The following is a 26,592-nucleotide window of genomic DNA, read 5'->3' as shown; positions in this document are numbered from 1 at the left end:
CAGTGCATCACTGGATTTAATTTACCAGAATAAACTGTGGCGTGTGTTCGAATCATTAGGTCATTGTTGATATGACACGGTGTTTTCTGTCAGCTGTTAAAAAAGAATGACATCATCTATTGGGCTGCAGCCAGAAGTAGCTCCGCTGCTGCTTAGCGGTCTGAACAAAAAATACTTCTTTGTCAAAACTGCATTTAAGTATCTGTGTCTATAAGTACAGTATTTTGATTAAATTGTGTTTTCATCTTTATATTTTAGTGACACAAATACACTATAGAAAAATGTAAAGCGATGCCGCCCGGGTGCCGGCGCGGCGCATCGGTTGATGAATGTAACGCACCCTGAGCGCTCGGATGAAGGCGGCGCTAGTGGAGCCCGTGCAGCAGGGCCTTGCCTTTGTGGTGCTAGAGAAAGAAGATGGCTCCCGTTCTGGAGAAACAACTACCGGGCGCTGCCGGGGCAGGCGACAATAACAACGAAGAGGAAGAGGGACAAAACCTTTGGCAAGTTCTGCTACTCTTTGCAAGACTTTACAGCCATTGAGCCCCTTTGTGGAGGAGCACAGTCTTTGTGGTTCTGCTTTGTCACTGCCGGTTGCTCCCAGTCAAACACCGGCCCCGCTAGCGGTAACATTAGCACCAACTGAAGCTGGGCGGTCAGCGTGCTAACGTTAGCTAGCTAGCCGGCTAACGCCTGCCAACGGGGCTGCTGCTGCCTAGCTAACGAGGCAAAGGTTGGCCATGAGTGAGCGTTAGTAGTAAAATTAGTATTGCCGAATTGACGAATCAAGCTTGAGATGTCCAATAACGAATGAGACGTGACAGTGCATGTTTAGACAGCAGCCACATAATAGTTATGCAGGCTACAGCAAGCTAAAAGGAACACGAGTCAACTTTATCGTTAAAGAGCCAATAATGTCACCGTGACCTGATCAGCCAAACGAAGTATGCACACGTTATAACGGCTTCAACCAACGCTTATAATTGATAATCACAGCAGGTGACGTCGTGGCACTTAAAGTTGTCAGGTTTCCCAAGCTAGCGTTACATTTCCTTAGTTGTAACGCAGATTTACTGGCCAGTGGCGATGACTTATCATTTCCTGTTGTCGTGGACGCATTGGTGGGGCAGCTCAACGTGGTGCTTTTATTTGCTAACAATGAGTAATGCTAGCAGTTATTTGGCGCCCAGTTGACCAGTAGCAGCTTCTGTTGCTGAGATGTAGACCTGTCAATGTACCACCTGACTGTCAACCTGGCCGCTACACTGTCTGTCTGTGTTTGTCCCCTCACTATCTATCTTGATAATGCATTGTTTTGTAGGACCTCGATATTGAGCGAAGTTTCTACTAGATCGAGTTCAAAGTTGCCATCAGGAAAAAATATCCTGGTATTTGGTAAGTAATATTAAACTATGTGTATGCTGTGTTAGCTTTGTGCTAGTGGTGTTAACAGCCTAGTGCTTGTGCAGAATTTTCAATATTTCTCTGAATTCCCAAAAGCTCACAACTGCAAGTGAAAAAAAAGTCTCTTTCAGCAAAAAATAACAACTTTTGACAATAAATATTAATTTCAGACATTGTAGGCTTCCTATATTAATGGAGGATTTCTTAACCTGTAGGTGAAGATGGATCAGGAAAAACAACACTTATGGCCAGACTTCAAGGAGCTGAACACAACAAGAAAGGGAGGGGACTGGAGTATCTGTACTTAAGTGTGCACGATGAGGACAGAGATGGTGAGTTTAGCTGCTCTATGTAGCCTTTACAAAAGAACAGAACTGTAAAACAAGTATAACTAACTGTACCTAACTAATAACTTTTTCCTTTCCAGACCTTACTCGTTGTAACGTGTGGATTCTTGATGGAGACGTGTACCACAAAGGCTTACTTAAGTTTGCAGTTTCAGCTAAGTCATTACCTGACTGCTTAGCAGTGTTTGTTGCGGATATGTCGCGGCCCTGGACCGTTATGGAGTCACTGCAGAAGTGGGCGAGTGTTCTTCGTGACCACGTGGACAAGCTGAAGATCCCTCCTGAAGACTTGAGGGAAATGGAGCAGAAGAGTACGTAAAAGTTGGCTTCATATGTTTAACTTAATGATATTGCAAAGAAACATATGTGTAAAATGTATTTACAGAGACTTTTATGTAGATGTTTTGACACAGCTTTGAATTATTTCTTATCTCTTTGTCACTGAGTTAAATACTAAAGATATGGATCTAGTCTATTATTTTCTTAAGGCTGAAACTGTAAAAGTCATTGTCTTAAATGAAAATATACCTTGCATACAGTTTTCATAGTAGTTTCTGTCTCTGGAGAGAACAAGAAGGAAACAGTACTCCGAAAAGGTGCCTGAAGCATTTCAGGGTAGAAGCAATGGGACTCTTGTATGATAAGAGCAAAGCTTCTTGTTTTCTGGCTGCTGGGAAAAGGGAGAGACTGGTTGCTGCCCAGTATGTAAGGCAAACACTTCATAAGACTGTCATAGATGTTTCTGGGTCATCAGAGAGGCCCATGATCTTCAGCTGTGATTTTAGGCCAGAGGCGTGTCCTGCAGATCAATGTGTGATGCACTCATACGTCGTTTCTCTGTTAATTTTAGAACTAGTCATCTTTCTTATGAACAGTTGTTTTGTGTTCTGAAGATCAGTAAGTTCAGCCTGCAGGGTTGAAGAGAGGGACCATGTCTTCCTGCAAAATTTGGTTGCTTTGCTTGCTTGCCACAAAATGATTCCAGCATATGCTCATCTAGTGCAAAGTGGTAACATGAAGCTGTTAGCAGTTGTGTGAAAAGGGAAGCAGCTTCTAAAGCAGTAACCACCGCATATTGTTAATTGCAGCCACTTATGACTTTAAAGGGTCTACATTACTTTTTTTTAGTTCAAGTAGCTGCAGTAATTAAGTTTAGCTGAGATTGATTAATACAAAACAAGAAAAAAAATTAAATTTATACATATACATTACACATTTACTGTATATGTTGTGTTAAATGTTGACTTAAGCTGTGAAAGCTTTCATTTTTGTCCCTGTTGGAACATTTCAACAGGTTTTCCTGTTTTTACTGGTTTTCAGGTTTTCCTGTTTAAATGAGACTTGTAGGCTCCTGCATATAGGTTATGATGCCAGTAGCAGCTTGTGGAGACCTCGTCAGATTATGTACTGGATTTGTGGAAGTGAGAGCTAGTGGCTGACAGACAGAGTGGAAGTCTGTGTGAATGGCATTTGTCCAGGCAGTCTTGCAGGCCTCTTGCATCATGGTTCCCTCTCCTCCAATAGCAGTGTCAGGGAAGTGAATGGACGTAAACAGTGAGCCTGAATTCAGACAGTGGGACACATATTTTGGCTCATGCTATGCTGTTGCTGAATGAAGGTTTTGTGCTGGAGTTTTCACAATTCAAATTACAGGGTCAACCTTTTCTGGGGGCACATGTTGAAATGAGAAATATTTCATCTAGCAAGTCTGTGGCAAGTCACAGCCAAATGCCTTTAATGAAAGATAACAAACGCTGACAGTTGTATAAATATTAGTTTGGATGTGTCTGTCGGTAAAACTAAATCTATTTCTCATCTGAGATGACTGGGCTTCTATTTGGTAATTAAAGATAATTTCAGTGTATAGATTTGTATTTAATTTCTTAGATGTTTCAGTTCTCTTATGTGTACCAAGGCAGTTTGACCTCACCTATATTTGCGGAAGACATCTTAGTAGGGCAAGGTCTGTCTGTCTCTTTCACTTTATAATTTAAAACTATGATTCACTCTAAACCCGCTGTAATAAAGTACCAATATTATGTTTTCAGCGGGTGCTATGATGTTGTCACAAGATGTTATCACAGTATTTTTTAGTTATTGTCACCAATGTTGAGTCTCTCGTTGTTTTCCCGTTGCTGTATGTAGTTGTCTTAGATGACTAGACCTACTCTGTAGCTTATTTAAAAAAATCAGACCGATTCAAGATTTTGTAGCGGTCATTACATTCTTTGTGAAATTAAGTATGTTTTTATGTAAACTGCTAGAGATGTATCTTAAACGATATGTGTTGATAGTGTAACATTGTCGTGCTGAATTCTTGATCTTGTGTGTAAATGATTTCTCTAATCCTGTGTCACTCCCAATTCAGATTACTGATAACACTAAACCTCAAATCTGTTGGTGATGGACTTGGCTTTAAATGGCAAGCCAGTCTTGCTTTGTGGGTTGCCCCAAGTATTCTTTTTCCAGAGGAAGTAGGTCACAGCTTCCTGCATATATTCTCCCCACCATCTCACAGTACAAGCTTAGGAACAGGAAATGGGAAAATCAAAGCTGCTGTGTGCTTATCTTTTCTGGACACTATTCTAGATATTATAAGATATTACTATTAGTATTTGCTGCAGCTATCTGGTCTTTATAGTACATAAAATAATTATTTTTTAGTGTACAGTTTTGTGTTCATAAGAAAAAAAAAAAGGCTCAAAGACAGTGTGACGCTAATGTCTGTACTTCATTGGATATAACCAAAAGCTGTTCAATCACTAATAGTAGACATGTTTTATCTTTATCCTAGTGGTGAAGGCATTTCAAGAATACACAGAACCAGAGGACGCCACGCCATCCTCCCCACAGAGACGGGTGCCCACGGCAGTGGAAGATGAGGCTGTTGTGTTACCACTTGGGGACAACACACTCACATACAACCTGGGTATTCCAGTGCTAATAGTTTGCACAAAGGTAAATGATTCCTAAAATTGCAGTTGGGTCTGAATTCTTTTAGGACTTCTACACTAAATATCACTTAATACTTTGAGCCACAACCGCTTAAGCCTTATGGTGATAGTACGTGTGCATAAGGGGATGTTTTCTATTTAAGTCTCTATTATACTTTCTTGTCTACCCGCCAGGCAAACACCAGTGCTTTAAAAACACAGTGGCCGTCAGAGCTTCACATGCTCGAGATGAATGGGCTGTTTTGTCTTTGGTGCTTTGTGTTTAGTCCGTCTCATAGAAAAAACATTATCGTTAAAGACCATCTATTGCCATTTACCTCAGGTAAATGGCAATAGATTGAGTTTTTAGTAATAACATTTTAGAGTAGTATTTTGTTTGTGTTTATTTGGTAAAGCAAACTATTAATCTGCTCGTTTGGAATTCTCAATAAATGGTATTTAGATACAGAGAGCTTAATATGTTGATATTTTTGTGTGCTAAATGTCTATTGTTTAAGTTGTAACATATTTATCTCCCTTTTTTAATATTTTACCCTTCAGTGTGATTCAGTCAGTGCACTAGAGAAGGAACATGACTACAGAGAGGAGCACTTCGATTTCATCCAGTCTCACATCAGGCGATTTTGCTTACAGTGTATCCTTGTAATATATGTTTTTTAACTCTGCCATGTTGTTTAAAACAGTCATTGTGCTAAACATCTATGTCAGAGTCTATCTTACTAATTATTCAATCTGTGTTTGTGCCATTGTCCAACTGCCCTTAACGGAATAAAACAGATGGAGCTGGTCTGATCTACACTTCAGTCAAAGAGGAGAAGAACCTGGATCTGCTTTACAAATATATAGTACATAAGATGTATGACTTTCAGTTCACCGCTCCTGCTGTAGTGGTGGAGAAGGATTCAGTGTTCATGTAAGGGAATCTCTTTCAGGTTTTAGTTCTCATTAGCAGGTGGTTCTCTGTAAAGCTACCGTTCTCCTTTCTTTCAGTCCTTCTGGGTGGGATAATGAAAAAAAAATTGGCATATTGCATGAAAACTTCACAACTGTCAGACCTGAAGATCCATTTGAAGATTTTATCACAAAGCCTCCAGTTCGCAAGGTACAATATGACCAGCGTTGATTACAGTACAAAGTACCAACTAAGAAACCACAGACAGCTGTTGTTAAGTTACAACATCATGATTTCATCCTCAATTCATTGAGTGTGTTTCTACTGTGCTCTGTTACACAGCTGGTACATGACAAAGAGATAAATGCGGAGGATGAGCAGGTGTTCCTGATGAAGCAACAGGTTTGTAGTTTAATTCCTGTACCTGCTTACTATTTCCTTCTGTCTATTTAATTAATTGTGATGTTACTATAAGAAGGGAAAAAGTGTAGTTTTAATCAGAAAGCGATCCTAAAAAAGACCTGAAATGTTGACATTGCAAGTAATGCACCTGTCACTTTTAATTTAGTGGACAAACTAGCTAACTTCCCTGCAATTGTATGGACGGCCTGCTCTTTAGTGACAGCAAGATGAAAGTTTAGCTGAGATGACGGATCTGGTCCTATGTTGCATACATAGGGCTTGTTTTGACACAACTGCTATGCCCAGTGATGTGTATTGGAGTGTGGAGGAGCTCATTGCTTTGAGTAAACCTTCTCTTGTAACTGTTTTACTTCAACAGTCTTTGTTATTGAAGCAGCCAGCCACACCAACAAGAGGACCAACAGTAAGTGTTCTAACTTCCCTCCAAAGTGGCTCTCGGATGAGTTCTCTTTTTTTCCCTTAATGCAGAAAGGAGCAGTTCAGACGAATTTAAGTGCTTTTCTTGCTCTGACTTCTTTGTTACAGGAGTCTCCAGGACGACCAGCCTCTGCGTCTCCCAGGCCCGCGGGTCGTGCTGGCCAAACCAACATAACCAGTGGCTCACCGATGGCTGCTGTGAAAAAACCTGACCCTAACTTGAAAGGTAATGTAATTAGCAATTAATACTGATGGTTCCTAGTTTGGCTGGATTTCACCAGGGGTAAAAGGATTGTACCCAATCCGTTAATTAAGTCCAGGATTTGCTCTAATCATCTCCATTTATTTATTACTACTTAGCATTTACTGTGATTTTTTTTCCTTGTTAGCACAACCGCATTGTTACCTTCTCTTAATTGAATTCTTTTTTGGATTATGTGATCATTTTGTCTTTGAAGTGCTCCTATGCCGCCCTCAAGTGGTAGAAGAAGAAGTAGTTATATCAATACAATCAACTTATTATATGTTGTAATATGTAATTATATGTTGATGGAGATTAGAACTGAAGCTATCACATGCTGCTTACTTAGAAGCGTACTGTTAAAAGGTGTTAGCCTAAAAACATGTTTAACCTATATTAATGTCATCGTTCTGCTGCAGCGGGGGCGGCCAACGAGGGAGTGCTGGCTAACTTCTTCAACAGTCTGTTGAGCAAAAAGACTGGAGCCCCTGGGAGTCCAGGCTCTGGAGCAGTTGGCGCAGGAGTGCAGGGGTCTGCCAAGAAAACAGGTACAACCCTTTATTCTAGTGCTTTTACCCCTAATTCACAGAAAACTGTTTTTTGCAGGTTAGCTGTCTTTGAGCAGAACAGCTGCATGCAGCACCGTTGAGTGTAGATTCCTGTGCTTTTGGAAACTCACAGGAAATATAGAGTTAAAAACTGGGACCATTTGTAAGCAGAGGCTGTGAATCCCTTTGCTCTCTGGAGTTTTATCTCTACAGTCTGAAAAAGAAGGTTAAAACAAGAGACAAGGAAATGTTATCCTTTTGAGTGAACCTCTGGCATCTGAAGGAACATGTTACAGGCCTGTATCCACTAAACCTCCAACCATCATTGCACTCATGAAACTACTGTCACTCACTCAACCTCATATGGCACTGCTCTCTTGCTCAACTAATGTATGGACCTGTTTTACTACAATAACCTCACCTGGTTTGCATGTCAACGCCACCTTGTTTCTTCCTTTGAGGCCAACTTAACAAAGTCAGATAGGAGTAGAAGAATTTGTATTACTCATCTGTGACACCAGTAATTTTTGTTCCAGTCCCAAGAAACTGTACTGTTTCTGAGCGACACAGTGGAAAGTAAAATGCATGAGGATGTCCTTTGTCTAATAATTAGTTCTGCATGTGTATCAACAGCCAATCGCCAGCATGGGCCACATCACCATCTAAATCCCACCCATCTGCTTGCTGGCTGTAGTCATTGAAAGAATATGCACAGAAGCTACAGGAGATTACTTTTGGCCTTTTCTCCTTTGTTTTCCCAAGGGCAGAAGCCGGGTTTGACTGATGTCCAGGCTGAGTTGGACAGAATGACTCGTAAACAAGACTCCATGGTTTCAGCTAACAACATACCACCGCCGACAGAGAATGAAGCGTGAAGGCAACGAAAGCAGCTGCATCATCCACTGCGTTAATACTCTGGAAAAATACATGTACATGTGAGCATAGAAAATTGACCAAATTCCCAATGTCTGCAACAGTCAGCACACACAGTGGTTCCACCAAAAGAATTTCAAATACTGTCAGATGTTTTGGTGAGACAGGGGGAGAGAGAGAGATAACAGAGATTGGTGTGTTCCGGACCCAAGTGCTGACGCTTGGCTTTATTTCTGTACTCTCTTCCACTGTAAATGTTAGTTAGTGAGGGATGTCGGTTTCTGGAAAAGCGTGCACACTCCCTGGCAGCCATGACGATGTGCTGAGCTGCAGGACCCCCGTTTCTGGGGAAATCCACCCTTCCCTCACGGGTGTAAGGAGCGGAAACGTTCTGGTCTTGGTGCCTCTGTTTCACCTTATCTAATGGAAGGAATTTGGTAGTGATTGGAAAGGTATTTAAATATATTAACTGAGAAAAGTAATAAGACTTGCAAACATGTAGTATGTAAAAAAAATGTTTGAAATGATACTGATGTATTTATACAGAATTCCTCCTTTTTATTATGTGCTTCGCTTATTGATTCATTAAGGAAACTCATCTGGATCGCAAAACATGTTCAAAAAGCCACTGATGTCATGACACTAATATGACAAGTGCCGGCAACATATCATCAATTACCCATGTCATCTCACAGGATTCTGTAAATATAAATACAGTCGGTTTATCCAGGTTTGCTTTGATTTTTGTATAAATTGCAATTATTACAGGTGGGAGCAGAATTCCCTTTTTTAGCTCCAAGTGTGTGTATTCAGGGGAAGGGGTTGGGCAGCATCTTTCCTTATATCTCCTAAGTGCCTCGCACAGTTAGCTGTTTGTGTCATAGTAGAGGTGCTTGTCTACGTAAGAGGCAATGCACCGTAGCACCGTCAGTTAAAAGGTTTTTGTCCAATTCTTGTCATTCAAATAATTTATTTCACTTTAACATTTTTACAACAAGCCTGTGGTCTCAGTTTTCGTTTTCCAAACATTTTTCTGTGGCCCAGTCCAGCAGAGCAATAGATTGAGCGCCTTTCCACATGCCGTAAAGGCTGCTGATTCAAAACTTAGCCCACGTAACGGAACTTCAGCAGCCCCCTACATTAACATTTACTGTGGCTAAAACCACTCACTTCACAGTCGAGACACACGCCAGAAATTGCTGTTGTTTGACAGCAATGTCCTTTATTTTACAATTATTCACGTCAGTTACAACATTCCTAGTTTTTACATGAAGTAGCTGTAGAAAGTTAAAAAAACAAAAAAACAAAGCTTGTTTGTTCAGTCAGGTGTTTTTTGTTCACTCTTTCAGTGCCCGTTTCAAATGACGCTCTTTGCCTTCACTTACAGCATAAACCTTGTCACTGGACACCCTGCCTTCACAGGAATGCTCCTATTTAATGTGCGTGTCTTTAAGGGGCTGCTTAATTGTCTTGTCTAATTAGCTTTTTTTTTAAACCAAACCTTTACACTGCATCATATCACACAATCTGTAATAGTCGAATCAAAATGCATTAGTTTTACCGTTGTTTTAAGTCTGTCTGCAACGCCCTACTTAATCTTATGGACAGGGTTCATTAGTGGCTTTTACAGAAATAATGGACAGGAGTGAAGAGATGAGCTGTTTGCTATTCAACTGATTTGGGACATTCAACCAAAGAAGCATATTAGTATCTGTAATCTGCTTTTGTAGGTCCTCAGCCACCCATAAGATTAACCTGCGGCTGTGTATTGTGCTGCTGTCCAATGGAGCTTTTGCATTCCACACTTCAGACCTCTGGGAATGATTTTGAATAGCACTCGATAATGACAATAGAAATGCCTTACTCCCCATCCTACCTACGTTTAGGGTTTTGGAGGACAGTAGATCATGCTAAATTCTTTTAACTGGTCTACAGATAAATTGCAACGATTTGCTCTTTAAGGGAATAACCACATGACCACATCGGTGTACAGTCTATGCATGACTTGCTTTGTTGTGAAAATGATCCTGTCCAACTGTCGTGGACTTATTTTTTTGATCAGGTCTGACTTCTTATGTTTTATTCTCTGTTCTTTATTTCTCTTTTTTTTTTCTTGTGACTGGGTGGAATGTGCACCCGAGGGTATATTGCTGACATGGATGAAGCACAATTAGAGCAGCCAGAAGCAGTACCGCCACATGTTGAAATAAGCACTTTTCCCTGGACACTTGTATCGGTTCCCTTTTGCTACTCTTAAAAATACAGAATGCTTTGTTTTCTCATTTTGCCTTTTAGACAAATGTTGTAGTGACCATAGACGTTCAGAGTAACACTGCGTTATTTATCTGCATTTGCTGCTTAAGTTATGGAAGGTGCCCCTGGTGGCATGAGGATAACTCTTTCTCAGTCCCGTATAAGTCATGTCAGCTCCGGGAGAGATGTTTTTGGGGACATCTTGAAGTAGGTAAACCAAATAAATGTCCACTCATTTTCAGGTTTGTCCTTTTTGTGCCCATGAAACCTGTTTGTGTTTACATCCTACTAAGGCATGTCTTGTTTATGTTGCTCCTCGAGGCCGTCTGATTATAATTATTACTTTTTTTTCTTCATAAAGTCACACTAACCTGATTGATCGATCTTTCTTAATGTAACATGGCCGCACATGTTAAATTTGGCAATTTTAGCCAAGTGGAATGAATTGGTCTCATGCTGCTTGGTTGCACTTGCTCTTTGTGAAGATTAGCTGTTGCTCTCAAGGTTGAATAATGAACCGATGTAACTTTTGTACTTAGATGTCAGTTGAAACCAACTGCCTCTTCACATCCTAACGGAATTGCCTTCTACCACTATTGACAGTCTACTTCTGAGACTACGAGCTTCTGCTTCCAGCCCTTTTGTATACAGAATATCAAGACATTGTACGCACATGGCTGGCTGTGTTTTTGTGTCCAGATTGAATTCAGAAGTTTGATTGTATAACTTTAACACGATACTGTAGCCTCTGAGCTGCCGTGTGGATCCTAGCTTCTTACGCCGACAAAGATAAGGAAAATCACACCCCTGGCTTCAATAAAACCGAGAATCCAAGCGTTGGCTGATGCTTATATGCTGTTTGTTGATTTTGTGTGTGTCTGTCTTTGTCTCTGTCTGTCTTTGGAAGCTCTTGGCTTTGAATTCATTAAATGTAAAAGAAAAGATTATTATGCAACAACTGTTACCTTTGCTAAACAACACATCCACATCTCCGGTGGTTGATGTGGGGGAATATGGAGAGCAGTGCGACTTGATGTCTAGGTTAAAGAATTTCTGGGCTGCCACTTGATCACTGCACTACTTCATTAAACCTTAATATCCGTGTTTACGTCCAGCACTGAGGTATCAGGTGCACTTGGCATCGTCAGACTCCCACCGTCACCTAGGCAACCTCTTGTTACTGATGCGTGCCGCAAGGGGGCAGCAAAGCACAACGAAGCTTGGTTTAAGGAAAAGTAGCTCTGTCACTGAAAGTTGATCGAAATGATAATAATTGCATGGATAACAATGGGACGTGTTTCCTTCACGAGCCACTACTCGCTCATCAGGAAATGGCTCCAGCTGCACATACGTAGAGCAAAATCACGCTTTGTCAGACTCTACATCCAAAGAACCAACCAATGAAAAGTGCACTAAGAGGCCGAGAAAACGCAGCAGGGCTCGGTTCCGTCTGCGTGGTTCCGGCTGCGCTCGCTTTTCTAGGCCGTTTGGGAACAGAGCGCAGAGCCCACACAAGAATGTGCAGCTCTCAGAGGGGCGGAGACAAGCTCGCTTTGCATCCAGGCTGGAGCTGCTGGAGCAGCGAATGTCTGCGCCGCTTAAGTTTGCGACGGGGGTTAGCGCGAGCGTTTCTCGGGGTTTGCGGACTAGAATGGGTGCTTGTTTTTCTGGCGCAGAGACGGGTCGCCCACCCCGCGGGGCAGAACTAACCACGATCCTCCACGGCGGAGAGGCTGCGAGTCGCCGGGACGCGAACAAGTGAAGCCCGCTAACACAGGGCGGGAGGAGACGCGCGGGTACTACGAGCGCGTGCCCACCGGATCTTCCTGCGCGTAAAGCTCGAGCGCACCCACCGCCGCCGTTTCCCCGCGGGGCGGCTGTGAAAGTGGACCGACTGCGTTATTCCCTCCATCCACTTCCAGCCTGCGCGGGGGCAGAGTGGGTTTTATGTCATAGAGCCCGGCGCCGCGAGGTGGACCCGGCCGGTTCTCCCCGATCCGCATTCTTCCCCCGATTCTGGCCCAAGGATCCGGCTCCAGCGCGACCGTCATGAGGAACACGGAGGAGAGCGAGGGGTTCGACGGCGAGGCCTCCAACACGTCCATGATCTCCGGGGCGAGCAGTCCGTATCAGCCCACCACGGAGCCGGTCCAGTCACGGAGCGTTCTGGGCGGGATCCGGTGGGACATGGAGTACCTCAGGTCCTACTTCGGGATTTTAAAGATGGTCGAAGTGGTAAGAGTGAGCAGCACACGTCTAAACGTGTGTAACAAATACACAACGTAGTCTGACTAACCCCTAAACACACACCGTGTCCTCCACGGCTCTGGGGACTTTTTAAAGGATGATGGCGACGTTCATCCGAGCTTTACCCACTTTGACAAACGGTGCACATGCAGCAGAGCCTCATGTTGAGCCACACTCAGGTTCTAATGACGCACAAGTGTTTGTTGGTAAACGGATAAAACAGGAACCGCATTCACTTTGCTCTGCGTGTTTCCAAGTAGTGTTTTCCCCCCAGTAATCGTCTGCTTTCTGCCGCTGATGTCAAAATCCTGGAATGTGTTTTTCAACTGTGCATCGACTCAACAGTGCGCACGGTGATGCCCCTGCGTTGGGTTTGGTCCCGAATGGCTCCAAAGGGGGAGAAACGTATCCTGTTACAATTTCTTTATCGTCGTGCAGTGGTACGTGGAAAAACACACACATTCGTGATCAGTAAACGGCTAAAACAGATGTCTGAACTGAGAGGCAGCAGCATCTGACAGTTCACCAGAGCCATTACACACAGACACAGGCCTGGAACACACACACACACACACACACACACACACACACACACACACACACACACACACACACACACACACACCAAGGAGTGGGAACTAAAGCTGAGTTTGGGAAAGCAGCAATTAATCCCAACTAAGTTTGTGACTCGTCTTTTTGACCTGTAGAGTGTGAGTTTGGATGAGAAGCTGGGTCACACACACACACACACACACACACACACACACACACACACACACACACACACACACACACACACACACACACACACACACACACACACGTGGTGTTTACCTCTGGGTCTGTAGTAAATACAGCGACCATGCTGCAAGACTTGCTCTAACACAAAGGCTCAAGTGCATCGCGCTGCAAAGTCGGGTTTTTTCTGAACGTGTTCCACCACAAAGCAAACACGAATCAGTGAGTGCATGGAAGCTACTAACAGTCATATGTGCAGGATTTGCGGTTAACTTCAACAAACCGCAAACTGCAGCTGCTAAAGTAAATACACGGACGCATTATCGGAGTTTCCAGTTGGAGTTAATCATATCTCGCAAGGACACAGGACCAATGAAAGTCACGCGAGTGTACACTCATTAGCTCAGAGGGAGGCCTGCGGCGCCTGCTGCCAAACAGTAATAGCTTCAGCCTCCTCTGCTCTGTCCCTAAAGCGTTTGAAAGGAGGCCGTGCAGGGATCCTTCAACAGCACATCTGAAATGGCAGCGAAGCGCAGGCAAGTATTTGGCTGATCCTGAAGGTGTTTAATCAGAAAGGCACCTCACAAAATGAGATTACGCCTGGTTACTTATTGACTGTGGTTCTCTGAGAGGCTGTTTACGATTCCAGAGCCGACCGGTCGAGGGTCAGCAGCACAGCTCAGCTTGGAAGGCTTCAGGAAACGTCTGCAACGAAAGGCCTCTCTGGATGTGGCTCCGTTCTCCATCCACAGAGCTAGCGCTGTATTGATTTGGGCTTGTTTCCTGCTGCTGCACAAGGACGGGTCATTGTGAATGGAGCTGTGCATTGACTCCCAGGTTCACAAGCACGGCTGCGTGTCACACATGGATGGGGTGAACCGTGGCTGCGAGGGTCCAAGTCATGCTTTCTGCACAGACATCAGTTATAAGGAACCACCACTGCACATGTTGGGGGTTATCGCAAGTTATATGAAGGTTATCACAGGTTATATGAAGGTTATCACAGGTTAATAGAAGGTTATCACAGGTTATTAGAAGGTTATCACAGGTTATATGAAGGTTATCACCTGCTTCCTTATGACTCTGGCGAGGACGTGTTTATACAGCTCCACCCTCAGCCCTTGTTTGCACGGAGCTCGTGGCGACAAACCGCTCTGACTGACTCCTGCGCTGACCTCTGCAAACGGCGCATTCTTTTACTCGGAGCAGGAAGCGGGCGCTGATGGACCTGTGGCCATTTATCGCAGCCTCTCCCTGCTCGTTTCAATGGATGCACCGGCCGGTTTGACCCTGTTTAGGCTGCGTTGCGACCGGGGGCCAGTCCGTCCAGGCTTCAGTTCCATCTGTGCCTCTGAGGAACAAAGCTTAACTGACATTCACCTCGTGACCTACAGGAATCTGACACCCGACGGAGCCGTTCAGCTCTCTTCCCATTTGAAACGCTGCCTATTTGGAGGCTGTGGGAACAAAGCGGGCGAGAGCTCTTTGCATTTGTCTTCATATTATTTAGGTTAACCTTCGTAGATCTCCAGGGGTGCAGCCTATAAAGTTGTGCTCAGCCCCTCTGTTAAGGCTCTTTCAGCAGCAGATGGTGCACGAGAAGGGGATCCCAGTCCAATGGGCTTTAAAAGGCAACTAATAATGTGCATAATCTCTCAGATAAGGACGTCTGTGCATGTGGGAGAGAGGAGCAAAGACGGGTCTGTTTACATTGGAGTGAGAAACGCTTACCTGCAGGATCACCATGGCGCCGTGCGGCTCCGCCCCCTCCCTCGCTGCCACTGCCCGACACCTGCTGCACAGGCGGTGGGGGTGGGGGGGCATGACGTCATCGTCTTTGGGTGGAACCGTTTGGGTCGTCTCATCGTGGGCTTCAACAGCTGTGCGAGATGAAGCTTGAGGTTCAAAAACCTGAAAAAAGCCCCCAACTGAAGGAGGTTCCACCGTCTCTGCCAACGGGTCGGCTCTGAGCTGGGCCGAGCATGAGGGGATGCGTGAAATACCTGTTTCCAGTCTTAAACTTTTTACAGCTCTTTAAACGAGACCCGCTCTGTCACACAAAGAATAACAGAGCGAGAGAGGAGTGACTTTAGGTTGTAAACGACGTCTTCCCGGCTCCATGTCAGCTCCACACGGTTCCACTAATTCTGCGTTCTGTGTGCTGCGGGGGCATTGTCCCGGCCCGTTATGTCTCCGGGTTCTCTTCAGCTCCGAGACGCTGGTCTGTGTGTGGTTTCCTTGGGGTCTGTATGGCAGTAGAACACCTAAATAGCAGAATTCCTGCCGTGCTGTGGTTTGGTGATGGATGTTGGCTGGAGGCAGGCGTCGTCACCGGCTGCCAGCAGTGGAGCTCATGAGATGGGCTCGCGGCCTCTATTCATAAAGGAATCACTCCGTCGTCTGGAAAAGTCGGGTTTTTAGCTTGAAGCAAATACGTAAAGTTGCCGAATCAGCATTTTTTGTAGCTGTTATGCTTAACGCTAGTGTAACCCCATGTTAAAGCGCTGTAAAAGGCATTCGTGTAACCAAACTAATCATTCAATGACTCATGCACAACATTTTTGTTTTTACAGATGCTGAACTAGACTCAGTGTCACATCCATTCATTGGTTGCTTTGACTTTCAGCTCCTGTCGCTCTTCGGCTTCGTCTGCATAGAAACCATCAAGATGTGTTCTCCCTGCGGAGGCGTCTACTTCTTCGAGTTCGTCAGCTGCAGCGCCTTCGTGATCACGGGCTTCCTCTTCCTGATCTTCAGCCTCAACCTGCACATCAAGGTTCCCCACGTGAACTGGAGCCTGACGGTACGTAGCCGCGTCGCCGGCTGGTTCTCAGCTGATCACTGAACAGACCGTGAAGCTAAGTGGGGAGTGAGTGAATGAATGAAGGGACGGACGCTCTCCAGCACGTAGACCAGCCGGGTTAATAGATGCTGGATCTGCAGCCGAACGTCTTTTAGAGAAGAGTGGAAAATGCTCTGCCTGTGTTTGCAGGGGCCTCACAGCTCGTACGTGTCGCTGTGATGCAGGCGACGTTAGTTAGTAACAGCTATCGGGTTGCACCAGGGCATCCTGTGCATCATCCCACCTCAGACACGAAGCGTTTGGCTCTGGCACAAACGCACCATGTGAACGCCTGTTGGACAGAGCAGAGATGAAAAATGCTGATTTTAAGAACTTTGACCACGTACTTGATGCCAGTACAAGGTAAACATCTGAAACACTCCTCAGGCTCACTGGCCTGATTTCAGCATTTTAGACTAGAATGAAGCAGTAATGTCTTACGGGAGGTTTTCATAGTCTCTGTCCTGAGACCACAGTGTGGACTCAACCCAACTCTGTTTATGTCTATCGCCTTCAAAGCTGCTCCACTCGCGCCGGGCCTCGGGGAATTTCGCAATGAGCGAGCGTTTCCGAGTTGTTAAGCAGCCGTTAACCCTTTTGCCGTCTTCCTCTGTCTTTTGAACCTGGAGCCGCGGGGTTCGAGGTTCTCAGGAGGAGAGGTCTGATCCTGCAGCTACGTGCTACTGACGGCCTCCCCCCCCCCCCCCCCCCCCCCCCCCCCCCCCCCCACACACACACACACAAGGAAATGAGTGGAGGCCCAGGAGGCCCCTTGTGCTGAAACTATTCTGTGACTTTTAGTGATGGAGTTGAAGGTCTAGTTTGCGTGAATGAGCTCGTCCGACTACTTGCTGCATTCTTTTCCTAATTGTCACCAAATATCTGCTGCCCGAGCCGAAGGGTTCGGGGACAGAGATGGGGCAACTCTGAGGACACACACACACCGCTTTTCCTTTCCTGGCTGTGCTGTTGTGGGAACAGACGCCTGAAGCGTGAACGATGTGGGTGCTTCAGGGGCCGGGACGGCGTCACAGATGTTTGCATCTGTTGATGCCATAACACTGTCTGCACTCATCAACATTGCTTGGTTTTCTGTGCTACGTTTCGTGTTTGACCTTGTGTTATTCTTCTGGTGATGATCTGCATGGCTTTGAAAGTCGCGGTTACTTTACCTACATGTTGAATGCAATAAAAGCCTTTTTGGTTTTGTCAGCTGAAACTCGCCCCTGAAGCAAACAAAAGACACGACTTGTCTTCTAAAAGGAATGAGGCGGAATCTGCAGAGACGTTTTATTCTTTTATGGATCCTTCTGGTTTTGTGTGTGATTCGATGCAACTGCCTCGGGAACAGATTTGTGTTCATCCTGAGGTTTCCATAGTAGCCGTCCTGTGAGTATATGTGTGGAATCATCTACAGTAACAGCGAATATTTTTGGTTTGCATAGTCATAATAACCATAAATGCACGTCTAACATACAGTTTGAATAGGTTTTAAAGGCACGCTAGAACGAGCAGGAAGGCAGTAAAACAATATGGGCCAGTAATAAGTGAGCGAGTCGTGGTTTTTTTGGGTCTGTGCTTGTGTTATTTAGGGTTTCGCAGAGCGCTGGCCTAGTTAAAATGTGGAATGTGGGAGAGAGTAAAGCAAAGAGGGTGAGGGTCAACTGAAGGACCTGAACGCTACAGTATAGAGAAGAGGCGCCAACTCAAAGGGAAGCGAGTGCAGCTGAACCGGTTGAGCAGGATCTGGTGCAGCAGGATCCGTCCCCGCTGTGGTCGTGTCCCGCCTCCCTCGTGCACGTCCAGCATGCCTGAATGCGGCGGGGGGGGGGGTTTTAACGGCGGCACCGGTTGGTATTAACGTGTTACAGGTCCCACCGTGGGATTGGAGCCAAACGCACAGTGTCTGCGCGTCCTCCTGTGCCGCTCTGTGAGCCGTGCGTGTCACATGAGCGAGCGCGTCGGCTGTTATTACAATCACGCATCCGATCACGAGGCTGCTTCATTCTTAACCCTTTCCTGGCCGTCTGCAAAAAGATGGCGGCCGGAGAGGTGTCCCATAATGGTGTCGTCAGAGCGATTAGAGGAGCCGGCATCATTGAGGATGTCCTGCTCAGATGTGGAAACTTTGTCAGAGAATCACAGAACATGTTGTTAGGATGTGGCTGCACTGTAACTAAAGCTTATGCACAGATAAATGAAGAACTGAAAAGTTATTCTGCTGCTCTTTCTCTTTACTCTGTTCAATTCATTCTGCTGCTCTGGTTTCTGTGGCATGTGAATGTCTTGTGTCTTCCTCTAGGACCTGGTCAACACCGCTACCAGCACCGTCTTCTTTTTCCTGTCGTCTCTCGTGCTGGTCTGCATCAACCACAACACCGAAGCTGAAATAGCATCAGCGGTGAGTAAATGTGAATAGTCACACGGCGATGAAGACGCAGTTTTAATATCAGTGGTTCCATCCAGGAGCTCATGAATAGAACACATCCAGTGTCTGTGCTCCGCTCATGGCTCTTGGCCTTTAGCCGCGGCTCCTTCAGCACAGATGAGCACCTTACAGTAAATAAGCTTTCTCATCTTCCACGTCATGTTGTTTGGCCAGTGAAATGCAAATTATATGAATAAATGAATCAGAATAATCCATACAGATTTTATCTACATTGGCTTTGAGCAGGTTTACTCAGTCAAATCAGCATTAGTCAGTATTTCATTTACTTCCTTCATTCGCATTGATCCGGTGCTAACCCGCCTCGCGTTCCCTGTCGTTCGCAGGTCTTCGGCTTCCTGGCGACAGGCGTGTTCGGGATCAACACCTTCCTGGCCGTGCGGCGGTGGCGCCTTGGTAACGGGTGTCAGGCGGCGGCTCAGAGCAGCGAGTACATGCGAGCGCGCACGGCCTCTCGCGGGGAGATGGAGGCGCGGCCCGAGCTGGGGTAGAGCCCCGCCGGGCCGGGCCGGGACCGAGGCGGCGCCACGCTCCACCGGCGCCGGCCCTCGGCCGCCAACCAGAACCTTCATTTCACAGCCACGCATCAGCTCCGTGGCCTCGCTTACTTTGAACCCTGGCCGCAGCGGCCTGGAGGGACCCTCCAGTGCAGGACTCAGGTCAGAAATGAAGGAAATCTCTGCAAGACGGGGGAGAAAAGACTTTGCCCCCAACCGTTCATCAACTCTACGGAAGGTTTTCCATTTCACTGTGAATGGGTGAAACAAGGCCAGCTCTTGTACAGTTTGCTTACGCTACATGACTGCCTGCTACGTCCGCGGTACCGACATCATAACTATGACACGTGCTGATGTGAGCACTTGCTCCTCTCTTGTTTTGGTACTTTTACAAATGCTTCACTCAAGACTATGAGAGACAGGAGTGTCTTTTTAACCCCTGTACTATAAATGTTGAGGGCACATGTTGACCCGGTCCAGACTGACGCCCTCAGCCTCTACTCTGCTTCTCAGGTGTGGATACAATCACCCCCATCTTTAGAATCGAATCACAGGGTGCCTCGGCCTGGACGCTGTATTCCCTAATGCCTTCCCACTTATTAGACAGGGTAGTGCCATTGTTAATCATTCACAAAATGATTTTAAACAGAGCAAGCAGGATGGGTGGGAGGTGCTTTTAGATGTCGCTGTCACTACTTTATTGCTTCAGTTTAATTCATTGTATGTGTATCTAAAATGTGTAGTTGCAAAGATTATGTTACATGATTTCATTTCACATTGCATCTCAAACGTGTGCAAAGCAGTTGTTCTTCCTTTAAAGTTGATGTATTATTATTATTATTATTCTTTGCTTTGTCTTGTACTTGAAAGGAAACACGTTGGTTTGCTCTTTAAGACGACAGGAGATATTTCAACTTTATTTCATAAGGTTCTACATTGTTCTAGTTCTATAATAATAACACTACAGTTAGTGCTGGATTGGGACCTGTGTGACGTATTGAAGCTGACTCTGCAGCGCCATCTCCTGGTGATTCCTTGTAAAGCCAGTAGCGTGTGTACTGAAGAAGGACCAGACACGGATGTGACACAAGCATTCCCACAACGCATGAAGTGTCCAGTAGCGCTTGTCCCACCAATCAGTGGCTGAAGTAGCTGTGTGGAAAGACAATCATGTGAGCATTTATGTCTGTGAATTTGCTAGTGATTCTTTAACTGTTGACTCTAAAGGCTGCTGCGTGACCGTATAAACTGACCGTCACCTGTGTGGAACGCTGTCACGCTATACAACTCTACAGGACGTTATGAAGGACTTGTATTTATGAGGAAGAAAAGCTTTTTGCTGCGCTTTCCAGATTGTGATGAACACGATGAGTCTGAGTCTTATAATTCTGTGTGTTTTGTTAATAAGCATGGAGACCTACTTAGCTGTATTTTTGTATTTAAACAATAGTCTTCACGTTGGTTTATAGTGACAAATAAAGTGATTTGGACAAACTCGTTTTTATTCAAACTTTTCTTTGACACAAAAAGGCAAAGAACGGTCACAAACAATCTTCATATTTGTTGCTACCATTTTCCAGCAAAGGCCTCACCTATTAACCGGGTCTTCATGTTGATCATCTTTATGCTTTGATTTACAAACCCTTCACATTGAGGATGAAAAGATAGTTGTGTCGATTTGGACATCACATCACACACTGATGCCTCTTTTAGTAAAAGCTGGTTTTACTTCTGCTGAGATGAAACTTCATATAAATGGAACCAAAAGTACCAAACTATTAAAAACACTTTATGAGAGGCACACTTGTAAACTCTGGAGGTTTTTAGTTCCTATCCATTAATACACCATTTCTAAAACAAATGTGGGTCAAAGGCCGCTGATGCTAATCGGCATCAAATGGGCAGCGGTGTGTGTTCAATAAACAGTCATGGTGGCATTTAAGTGCACTTTACGTCAGTAGTGGCTCGGGTGCAGAAAGGAAGAGGAAGACGTGGTCACGGCCACATATCTATATATGGAATTATACTGAGTAATACTGAGCTACTGTAAAAGGCCGCAAAGGAAGAAAAGGTGTCATGCAGTGATGCCAGCTTTAATCTAAGTTGTGGTCGTACAAAAGTCAAATTTAAGGACATAACTAATATAAAAACGCTGAAAGAATTAAGACAGAGGTCGTAACCAGCCAACCTGCAGTCAGTCAAGGTGCTGTATATGGTTCCGTAGTAATAATGCAAATGTTTAAATGATGAGACCCACCTGCAGTCTCCTGTCTCCCCATTTTCTAAAAACCGTCTTGGTTAAATTTTTTGTTTGATATTAATTTAGTGTTGTAGCTTTAAACGTGTGGAAGCATTGGCTTCAGATTTGCACATGCAGATTCCACAGCTTCACTCAGTACAACACCAGCAAACGACTTCACAGCTTTACATCCATGTACGTATCAGGTTGCCCTTAAACCCTTTTCTACGTTTTCGAACCCATTCAAAGAGCGTAACTGGAGACGGTTCATCGGCAGCAGAGGCTGGCGCTGGAACCGCCTGCTGGTGGTGGAGCTCCCCGTGGTCTCAGTCCGAGTCCGAGTCTGAAAAGCCGTCTGGAAACAAAGGAGAAGAAAAAACCTGTGTCAGAATGAAACCACGGCCGCGGCACGTGAACCGAGCTTCATGCACGGAAACAGCACAGATGAAACTGAGAACGAGTCAACGCGCTAGCGATGAAAGCTATCGTCACCAAACCTCACTGCAACACATTCAACTCTGCACTAAGCTTTGAATTAGCTAGATCAGATGCATGTAGTGTTTTCAGGAAAATATTGTTTTCAAAATGATATTTAATAAAGGCCAGTGCATTTCCCTGTTGCAACTCTGTTATTACCTTCCTGCCTCGATGGCTCGTCTTCGTTGGACTCTCTTCCTTGCTTCAGGAAATTGGCCAACTCATTAAAAATTAGGTAAAAATCTAAAGCGAAGACAATGGTGGCAACAAACCCAAACATCTGTGAAAAAAAAGGCACACATGAGACGAATCCCCTGATGCGGGAGTGCAGGGAGCTCACGGTGCTGCGGCTAGCGTGATCTTACCCCCGCAGCCTTGGAGGAGCCGTCCACGTATTTGGAGACGGCAATGCAGGAGATGATTAAATAGATGACGGCAGCGGTCACGCACCTCAGGAAGTCCTGCAAAGACAAAGACAGAGCGATGTACGGCGGCACGCGCCGGGAAGCTGGACGCGCGTCTGCGGATGCGGCTCTCACCATGAGGGGCCAGACAAAGCCCTTGAACCTCTCGTTGAATTTGGTGGCGTAAGCGAACAGCAGGAAGAGGGCGGCCAAGAACTCCAGCAGGGGCACCGTGACGAAGGCCGCCGCCGTGGACGCCGCCAGGCAGATGAAGCAGACCAAGGACAGAGCCTGGGGAGAGAGAGAGAGAGAGAGAGAGAGAGAGAGAGAGAGAGAGAGAGACAGACAGACAGACAGACAGAGAGAGAGAGACAGAGAGAGACAGAGACAGAGACAGAGAGAGAGAGTGAGAGAGAGAGAGAGAGAGAGAGAGAGAGAGAGAGAGAGACAGACAGACAGACAGACAGACAGAGAGAGACAGAGAGACAGAGACAGAGACAGAGACAGAGACAGAGACAGAGACAGAGAGAGAGAGTGTGTGACCTGGGAAGCAACAACTACAAACGGGTGGAATCTGGGGTTCGGCTCATTATTCATTCATTTATTTCTACAAGAGCCACTTTGAATCAAGTGTATTCTTATTTTATGGCTCTTCTCAGCTCTTCTGTGACATCAGGCCCACTTCCTGTGAGACCACGCAGCTATTGAAAGCCTTTTATTCACACACACACACACACACACACACACACACACACACACACACACACACACACACACACACACACACACACACACACACACACATGCTCACACTTGTTTAAACATCCACAGAGGTGCGACAATGAACGAGGCGCATTTACTCGAGCTCCGCATGTGCAGCTAGTTAGAAGCAAGCGCTCCCATTGGAGGAACCGGACCAACCATACTGGATCCGTCCAGATCCCAGACAGAACCGGCCATCTTGTCTGTGTCGCACACCAGCCCGGGGGCAGAACCACCCTCTGTGACTGCTGCAGCTGCTTTTCTTTGCAAATGCTGCATCCTGTCAACAGAATCACTACACACGCGCTCCCTTTGAAGTTGTGGGTGGATCCTCCAGCATGTTTGTTTATAAAGAGTAAATTGTGGGAAGTTGGGAACATCACCATGTTGCACTGAAGAACTGCACGGCTCTGAGCTGACAGTTTGTGAAGTCAAACCAAATCCGCACATGACAAGATGTTGTCATGTTGCTGATTTACTCTGTGTGTGATGCTGCATGTGTGGGTCTGAGGCACGTGAGCAGATCTTAATGGCAGTGAAACTTTATGGGATGTGCCCAGACATCTGACCATCCTCAGTTTGGATAAGAGGAGCAACACATCGCAAATGCAAGTTTATTAGACACACATTTCAGAAGCTTTGAAACAAGCTGCGGTGTTTCTACTTTTTCCAGCTGGTGGAGAGAGAGACGCTGCTCATGGTGGTCTGACACGCTGTGTATAATAATGCAGCGTCAGCAGGATCCGGGTCTGACTAAGACCTACAAACTGTGCAGCGTCTGGGCTGATGTAACAATGTTCAAACTGTATCTGGAACAGTGCTGAGAATGCGAGGACGCCCACCCACACAGTTCACGTCGCACAATCCAGTGAAGGGTTACCTACATGTATGGTGGCCACGGTAACGCTCACTGGCAAAACACACTTTATGAACAATTCTGGCTTCCTGAATGTTGTATGAAAGTGAAAGTTCATAGATAAAACCACCGGCACAGAGTAGAACAAAAGGCGTGTGTGTGTGTGTGTGTGTGTGTGTGTGTGTGTGTGTGTGTGTGTGTGTGTGTGTGTGTGTGTGTGTGTGTGGCACCACAATGCAGGACATGAATGAACAACATGAGCTGCTCGTCACATGATGCAGGAGTAATGCATGAGTCTGTGCTCCCACCCTGACTGATAGCACCCACCCACACACACACACACACACACACACACACACACACACACACACACACACACACACACACACACAGGGTCTTTCAGTTCCTGGTTTGTTCAAATCCACTTGGACGGAGGCTCTGATCAGCCTTAATTTCACCATAAGAACAGTTTTACTTTAATAATGATGAGGTACTGGACGGTTCACTGGTTCGACACAGGTGGAGTCACTTTTAGCTCTTAGCTTCGTGTTGTCTGTGCATAATGCAGCATCTGCATTCCAAATATTAGAGGGCTGCCCTATAAACACTGGCTGCCCCTCCTTTTTAATGGAAACCTTGTGGCGGAAACTGGCTCACTGTGTGTAACAATCATTGTAAACGCGCACCAAAACGGCGGATTCCTCACGTTTCCATGTCGGTGAGAAAACACGTGAAAGTCCCCAAAAAGCAGCGCACACGCACTTTGTGCGGAACAGTGGCACCGCGGCAGCTTCGTCGGTTTCAGCAGATGTTCTTACCACTTCAGCAATGAGCAGCATTCCTTTCCGCGAGGAGGCGAACTCTTTGCTGGGAAGAATGGAGCGCAGGGCGGACTGGCGTGGCCCAGCCGCGTCGGGAGCCTCGATGTCTCCCATTGTTGAAGGAAGACTTTTCTCAAACCTCACAGCTGCAAACTGCGGCCAACGTAGCGGATTCGATGCAGCGCAACAGAGGACACCGTACGCGGAGGCGTGAGTCTTCGCGGAGGAGGAGACGGAAACAGTGACAGCGCTGAAACGCAGCGCGCGCGCCCCGAAAGAGCAACATCTGCTTTCTCCAGATGTGAAACGTGATGCCCCCGGCCACAAAAAGCAGAACCACGAGCCCCTCAGTGGCGACAGAACAAAATTCATCATGTCGCAAGACATTTTTTTTTATTGGTAGTCAATATGTACACACACAAAACGCATTTAAATAGGTCGAATATAGGTTAAAAAATAGGTTTCATTTGAATTAGAACCACAGCTCGTGAGAGGATCCTCCAAAAGTGAACGCTTGCTGCGCAAAGAGCCCAGGCTGACCCCAGGTCAGCACACCAGAACCCGGTGAGTTCTGGCCCGTTTGCTGCAGCCGGGTGTCACTGGTTGTTGTCTTGACTCTTGGGTTCACTTCTGTTGTTGAGGGTGATGTTCTTGAAGAGGTTGTAGCTGTCGAAAGACAGGAGCCCCGCTACCACCATGCCAAAGACCTGCGGGTTCACGTACGTCAGAACTAAAGAAATGACAGGTGTGGTGCCAAATTATTATCACTGTAGATTAGTAAAGAATCCGCACCCCTCCGATCAGCGTGCCCGTGGACACGTAGGTGGATAATGCGATCACGCTCAGGACCATCAGGTAAACTGCTGCAAAGACAGAGTTGAAGGCGTCCTGAGGACAAGAGCAGAGGTCGACGTGAGTACAGCACGTTTGAGCAACGCGTCCACCGACTTCTTTATTACGACATCGCTCAGCGAAACGCCACCCACAACTAAGGGCCAAAAGAGGAAGGTGAGCCTCTTGTTGAGTTTAAACAGGTGCAGCAGCAGCAGGAGGGAGGTGATGACAAACTCCAGCACCGTGGCCGCGATGTGCTCCGCTCTGGACCCCGCGGCGAAGCACACGAGCGCTGCAAACAGAGTCCCCTGAAGCAGAGACAGACACAAGGACAGACAGACAGAAAGGGCTCAGTGCTGATGATTCACCCATCGCGATGCTTCGCGCAGCAGGTTGCACATTCCAGCCAGGACAGAAAGAGGAAATGGACATCAACATTTTTTATAAAGGCAAAGTGACATCGCTGCTACTTTAGTCTCAAAAAACCTGATGAAATAAACTACACATTATTACAAGTTCTTTATTCTCTATTTGCCACCGACAAACTAGCAAACCCAGTTTCTAGTCAGTCAGAACTAATGTTAACGAAGTGTGAAAATGAAATATATTCAGAATGAGCTGAGCTCATCTCACCAGCTCTGCTACTTTCAAGATCCCCCTCCTGGACTTGACGAACGCAGCGTCCACCTCCATGGCTGTTATTTTGGCGTCTGACAGCGTGACTTCAGCGCAGCTCACTGTGTTTCCTGAAACAAGTGATTTCCTCTGCGTCGTGAAGGAAATGGCTGCAAGAAAATGTGCATTCGTTTTACATCATTAGCCACAAACAAGCGGCAACTGCAGTATTTACAGGTCCAACCACCAGGAGTTACTTCACAATGTTAACTTGTCTTTATGAAAACGTGTTTTATTTTATCAAACATCTCAAGTTCTATTTATAGCTGGTTAAATGTGTTCATTCAAACAAAAAAACATTTCCTCAATTAAAAACATTCTGTATGACTGGCTGTTTATTTTGATGGATGTCATCACTTTAGAGTGTTGCTTGTGATCACACAGTAAAGTCAGGTGGGCAGA

At 45.7% G+C, this 26,592-nt stretch overlaps 4 protein-coding genes across 6 annotated transcripts; 2 read left to right on the top strand and 2 right to left on the bottom strand.

The window, feature by feature from the left end:
- The first annotated feature begins 317 nt into the window (after positions 1 to 317).
- Positions 318 to 11,186, top strand: dync1li2 (dynein, cytoplasmic 1, light intermediate chain 2). 3 transcript variants are annotated; one of them, XM_055507538.1, is made up of 13 exons: positions 318 to 503; positions 1,322 to 1,395; positions 1,620 to 1,736; positions 1,832 to 2,062; positions 4,546 to 4,709; positions 5,246 to 5,339; positions 5,483 to 5,618; positions 5,696 to 5,807; positions 5,940 to 5,999; positions 6,379 to 6,423; positions 6,546 to 6,663; positions 7,098 to 7,226; positions 7,426 to 7,982. In XM_055507538.1, the coding sequence occupies exons 1-13, from the start codon at positions 418 to 420 to the stop codon at positions 7,455 to 7,457; spliced, it is 1,398 nt and encodes a 465-aa protein (XP_055363513.1). In that variant the 5' UTR covers positions 318 to 417; the 3' UTR covers positions 7,458 to 7,982. The 3 variants fall into 3 exon arrangements, with proteins under 3 accessions (XP_055363513.1, XP_029000201.1, XP_029000200.1); XM_029144368.3 differs by lacking the exon at positions 7,426 to 7,982 and adding an exon at positions 7,994 to 11,186 and having other exon boundaries at positions 324 to 503; XM_029144367.3 differs by lacking the exon at positions 7,426 to 7,982 and adding an exon at positions 7,989 to 11,186 and having other exon boundaries at positions 330 to 503.
- Positions 11,187 to 11,821: 635 nt separating this feature from the next.
- cmtm4 (CKLF-like MARVEL transmembrane domain containing 4) lies at positions 11,822 to 20,619 on the top strand. Its single transcript, XM_029144371.3, has 4 exons — positions 11,822 to 12,587; positions 15,964 to 16,140; positions 18,482 to 18,580; positions 18,952 to 20,619. The coding sequence occupies exons 1-4, from the start codon at positions 12,402 to 12,404 to the stop codon at positions 19,114 to 19,116; spliced, it is 627 nt and encodes a 208-aa protein (XP_029000204.1). The 5' UTR covers positions 11,822 to 12,401; the 3' UTR covers positions 19,117 to 20,619.
- cmtm3 (CKLF-like MARVEL transmembrane domain containing 3) lies at positions 20,603 to 24,950 on the bottom strand. Its single transcript, XM_029144372.3, has 5 exons — positions 24,679 to 24,950; positions 22,378 to 22,533; positions 22,204 to 22,299; positions 21,998 to 22,118; positions 20,603 to 21,716 (listed from the first exon to the last, which is right to left on the bottom strand). Exons 1-5 carry the CDS (start codon positions 24,793 to 24,795, stop codon positions 21,688 to 21,690), a joined length of 519 nt encoding a protein of 172 aa, XP_029000205.1. The 5' UTR covers positions 24,796 to 24,950; the 3' UTR covers positions 20,603 to 21,687.
- Positions 24,951 to 25,057: 107 nt separating this feature from the next.
- Positions 25,058 to 26,480, bottom strand: LOC114852179 (proteolipid protein 2). Its single transcript, XM_029144373.3, has 4 exons — positions 26,149 to 26,480; positions 25,668 to 25,823; positions 25,474 to 25,569; positions 25,058 to 25,388 (listed from the first exon to the last, which is right to left on the bottom strand). Exons 1-4 carry the CDS (start codon positions 26,206 to 26,208, stop codon positions 25,278 to 25,280), a joined length of 423 nt encoding a protein of 140 aa, XP_029000206.1. The 5' UTR covers positions 26,209 to 26,480; the 3' UTR covers positions 25,058 to 25,277.
- Between the last annotated feature and the right edge of the window lie 112 nt (positions 26,481 to 26,592).

This window comes from Betta splendens, chromosome 3 (assembly GCF_900634795.4).
Source record: "Betta splendens chromosome 3, fBetSpl5.4, whole genome shotgun sequence".
In the NCBI taxonomy this organism is placed as follows: Eukaryota; Metazoa; Chordata; class Actinopteri; order Anabantiformes; family Osphronemidae; genus Betta; species Betta splendens.
This window is presented reverse-complemented; position numbering and strand designations above follow the sequence as displayed.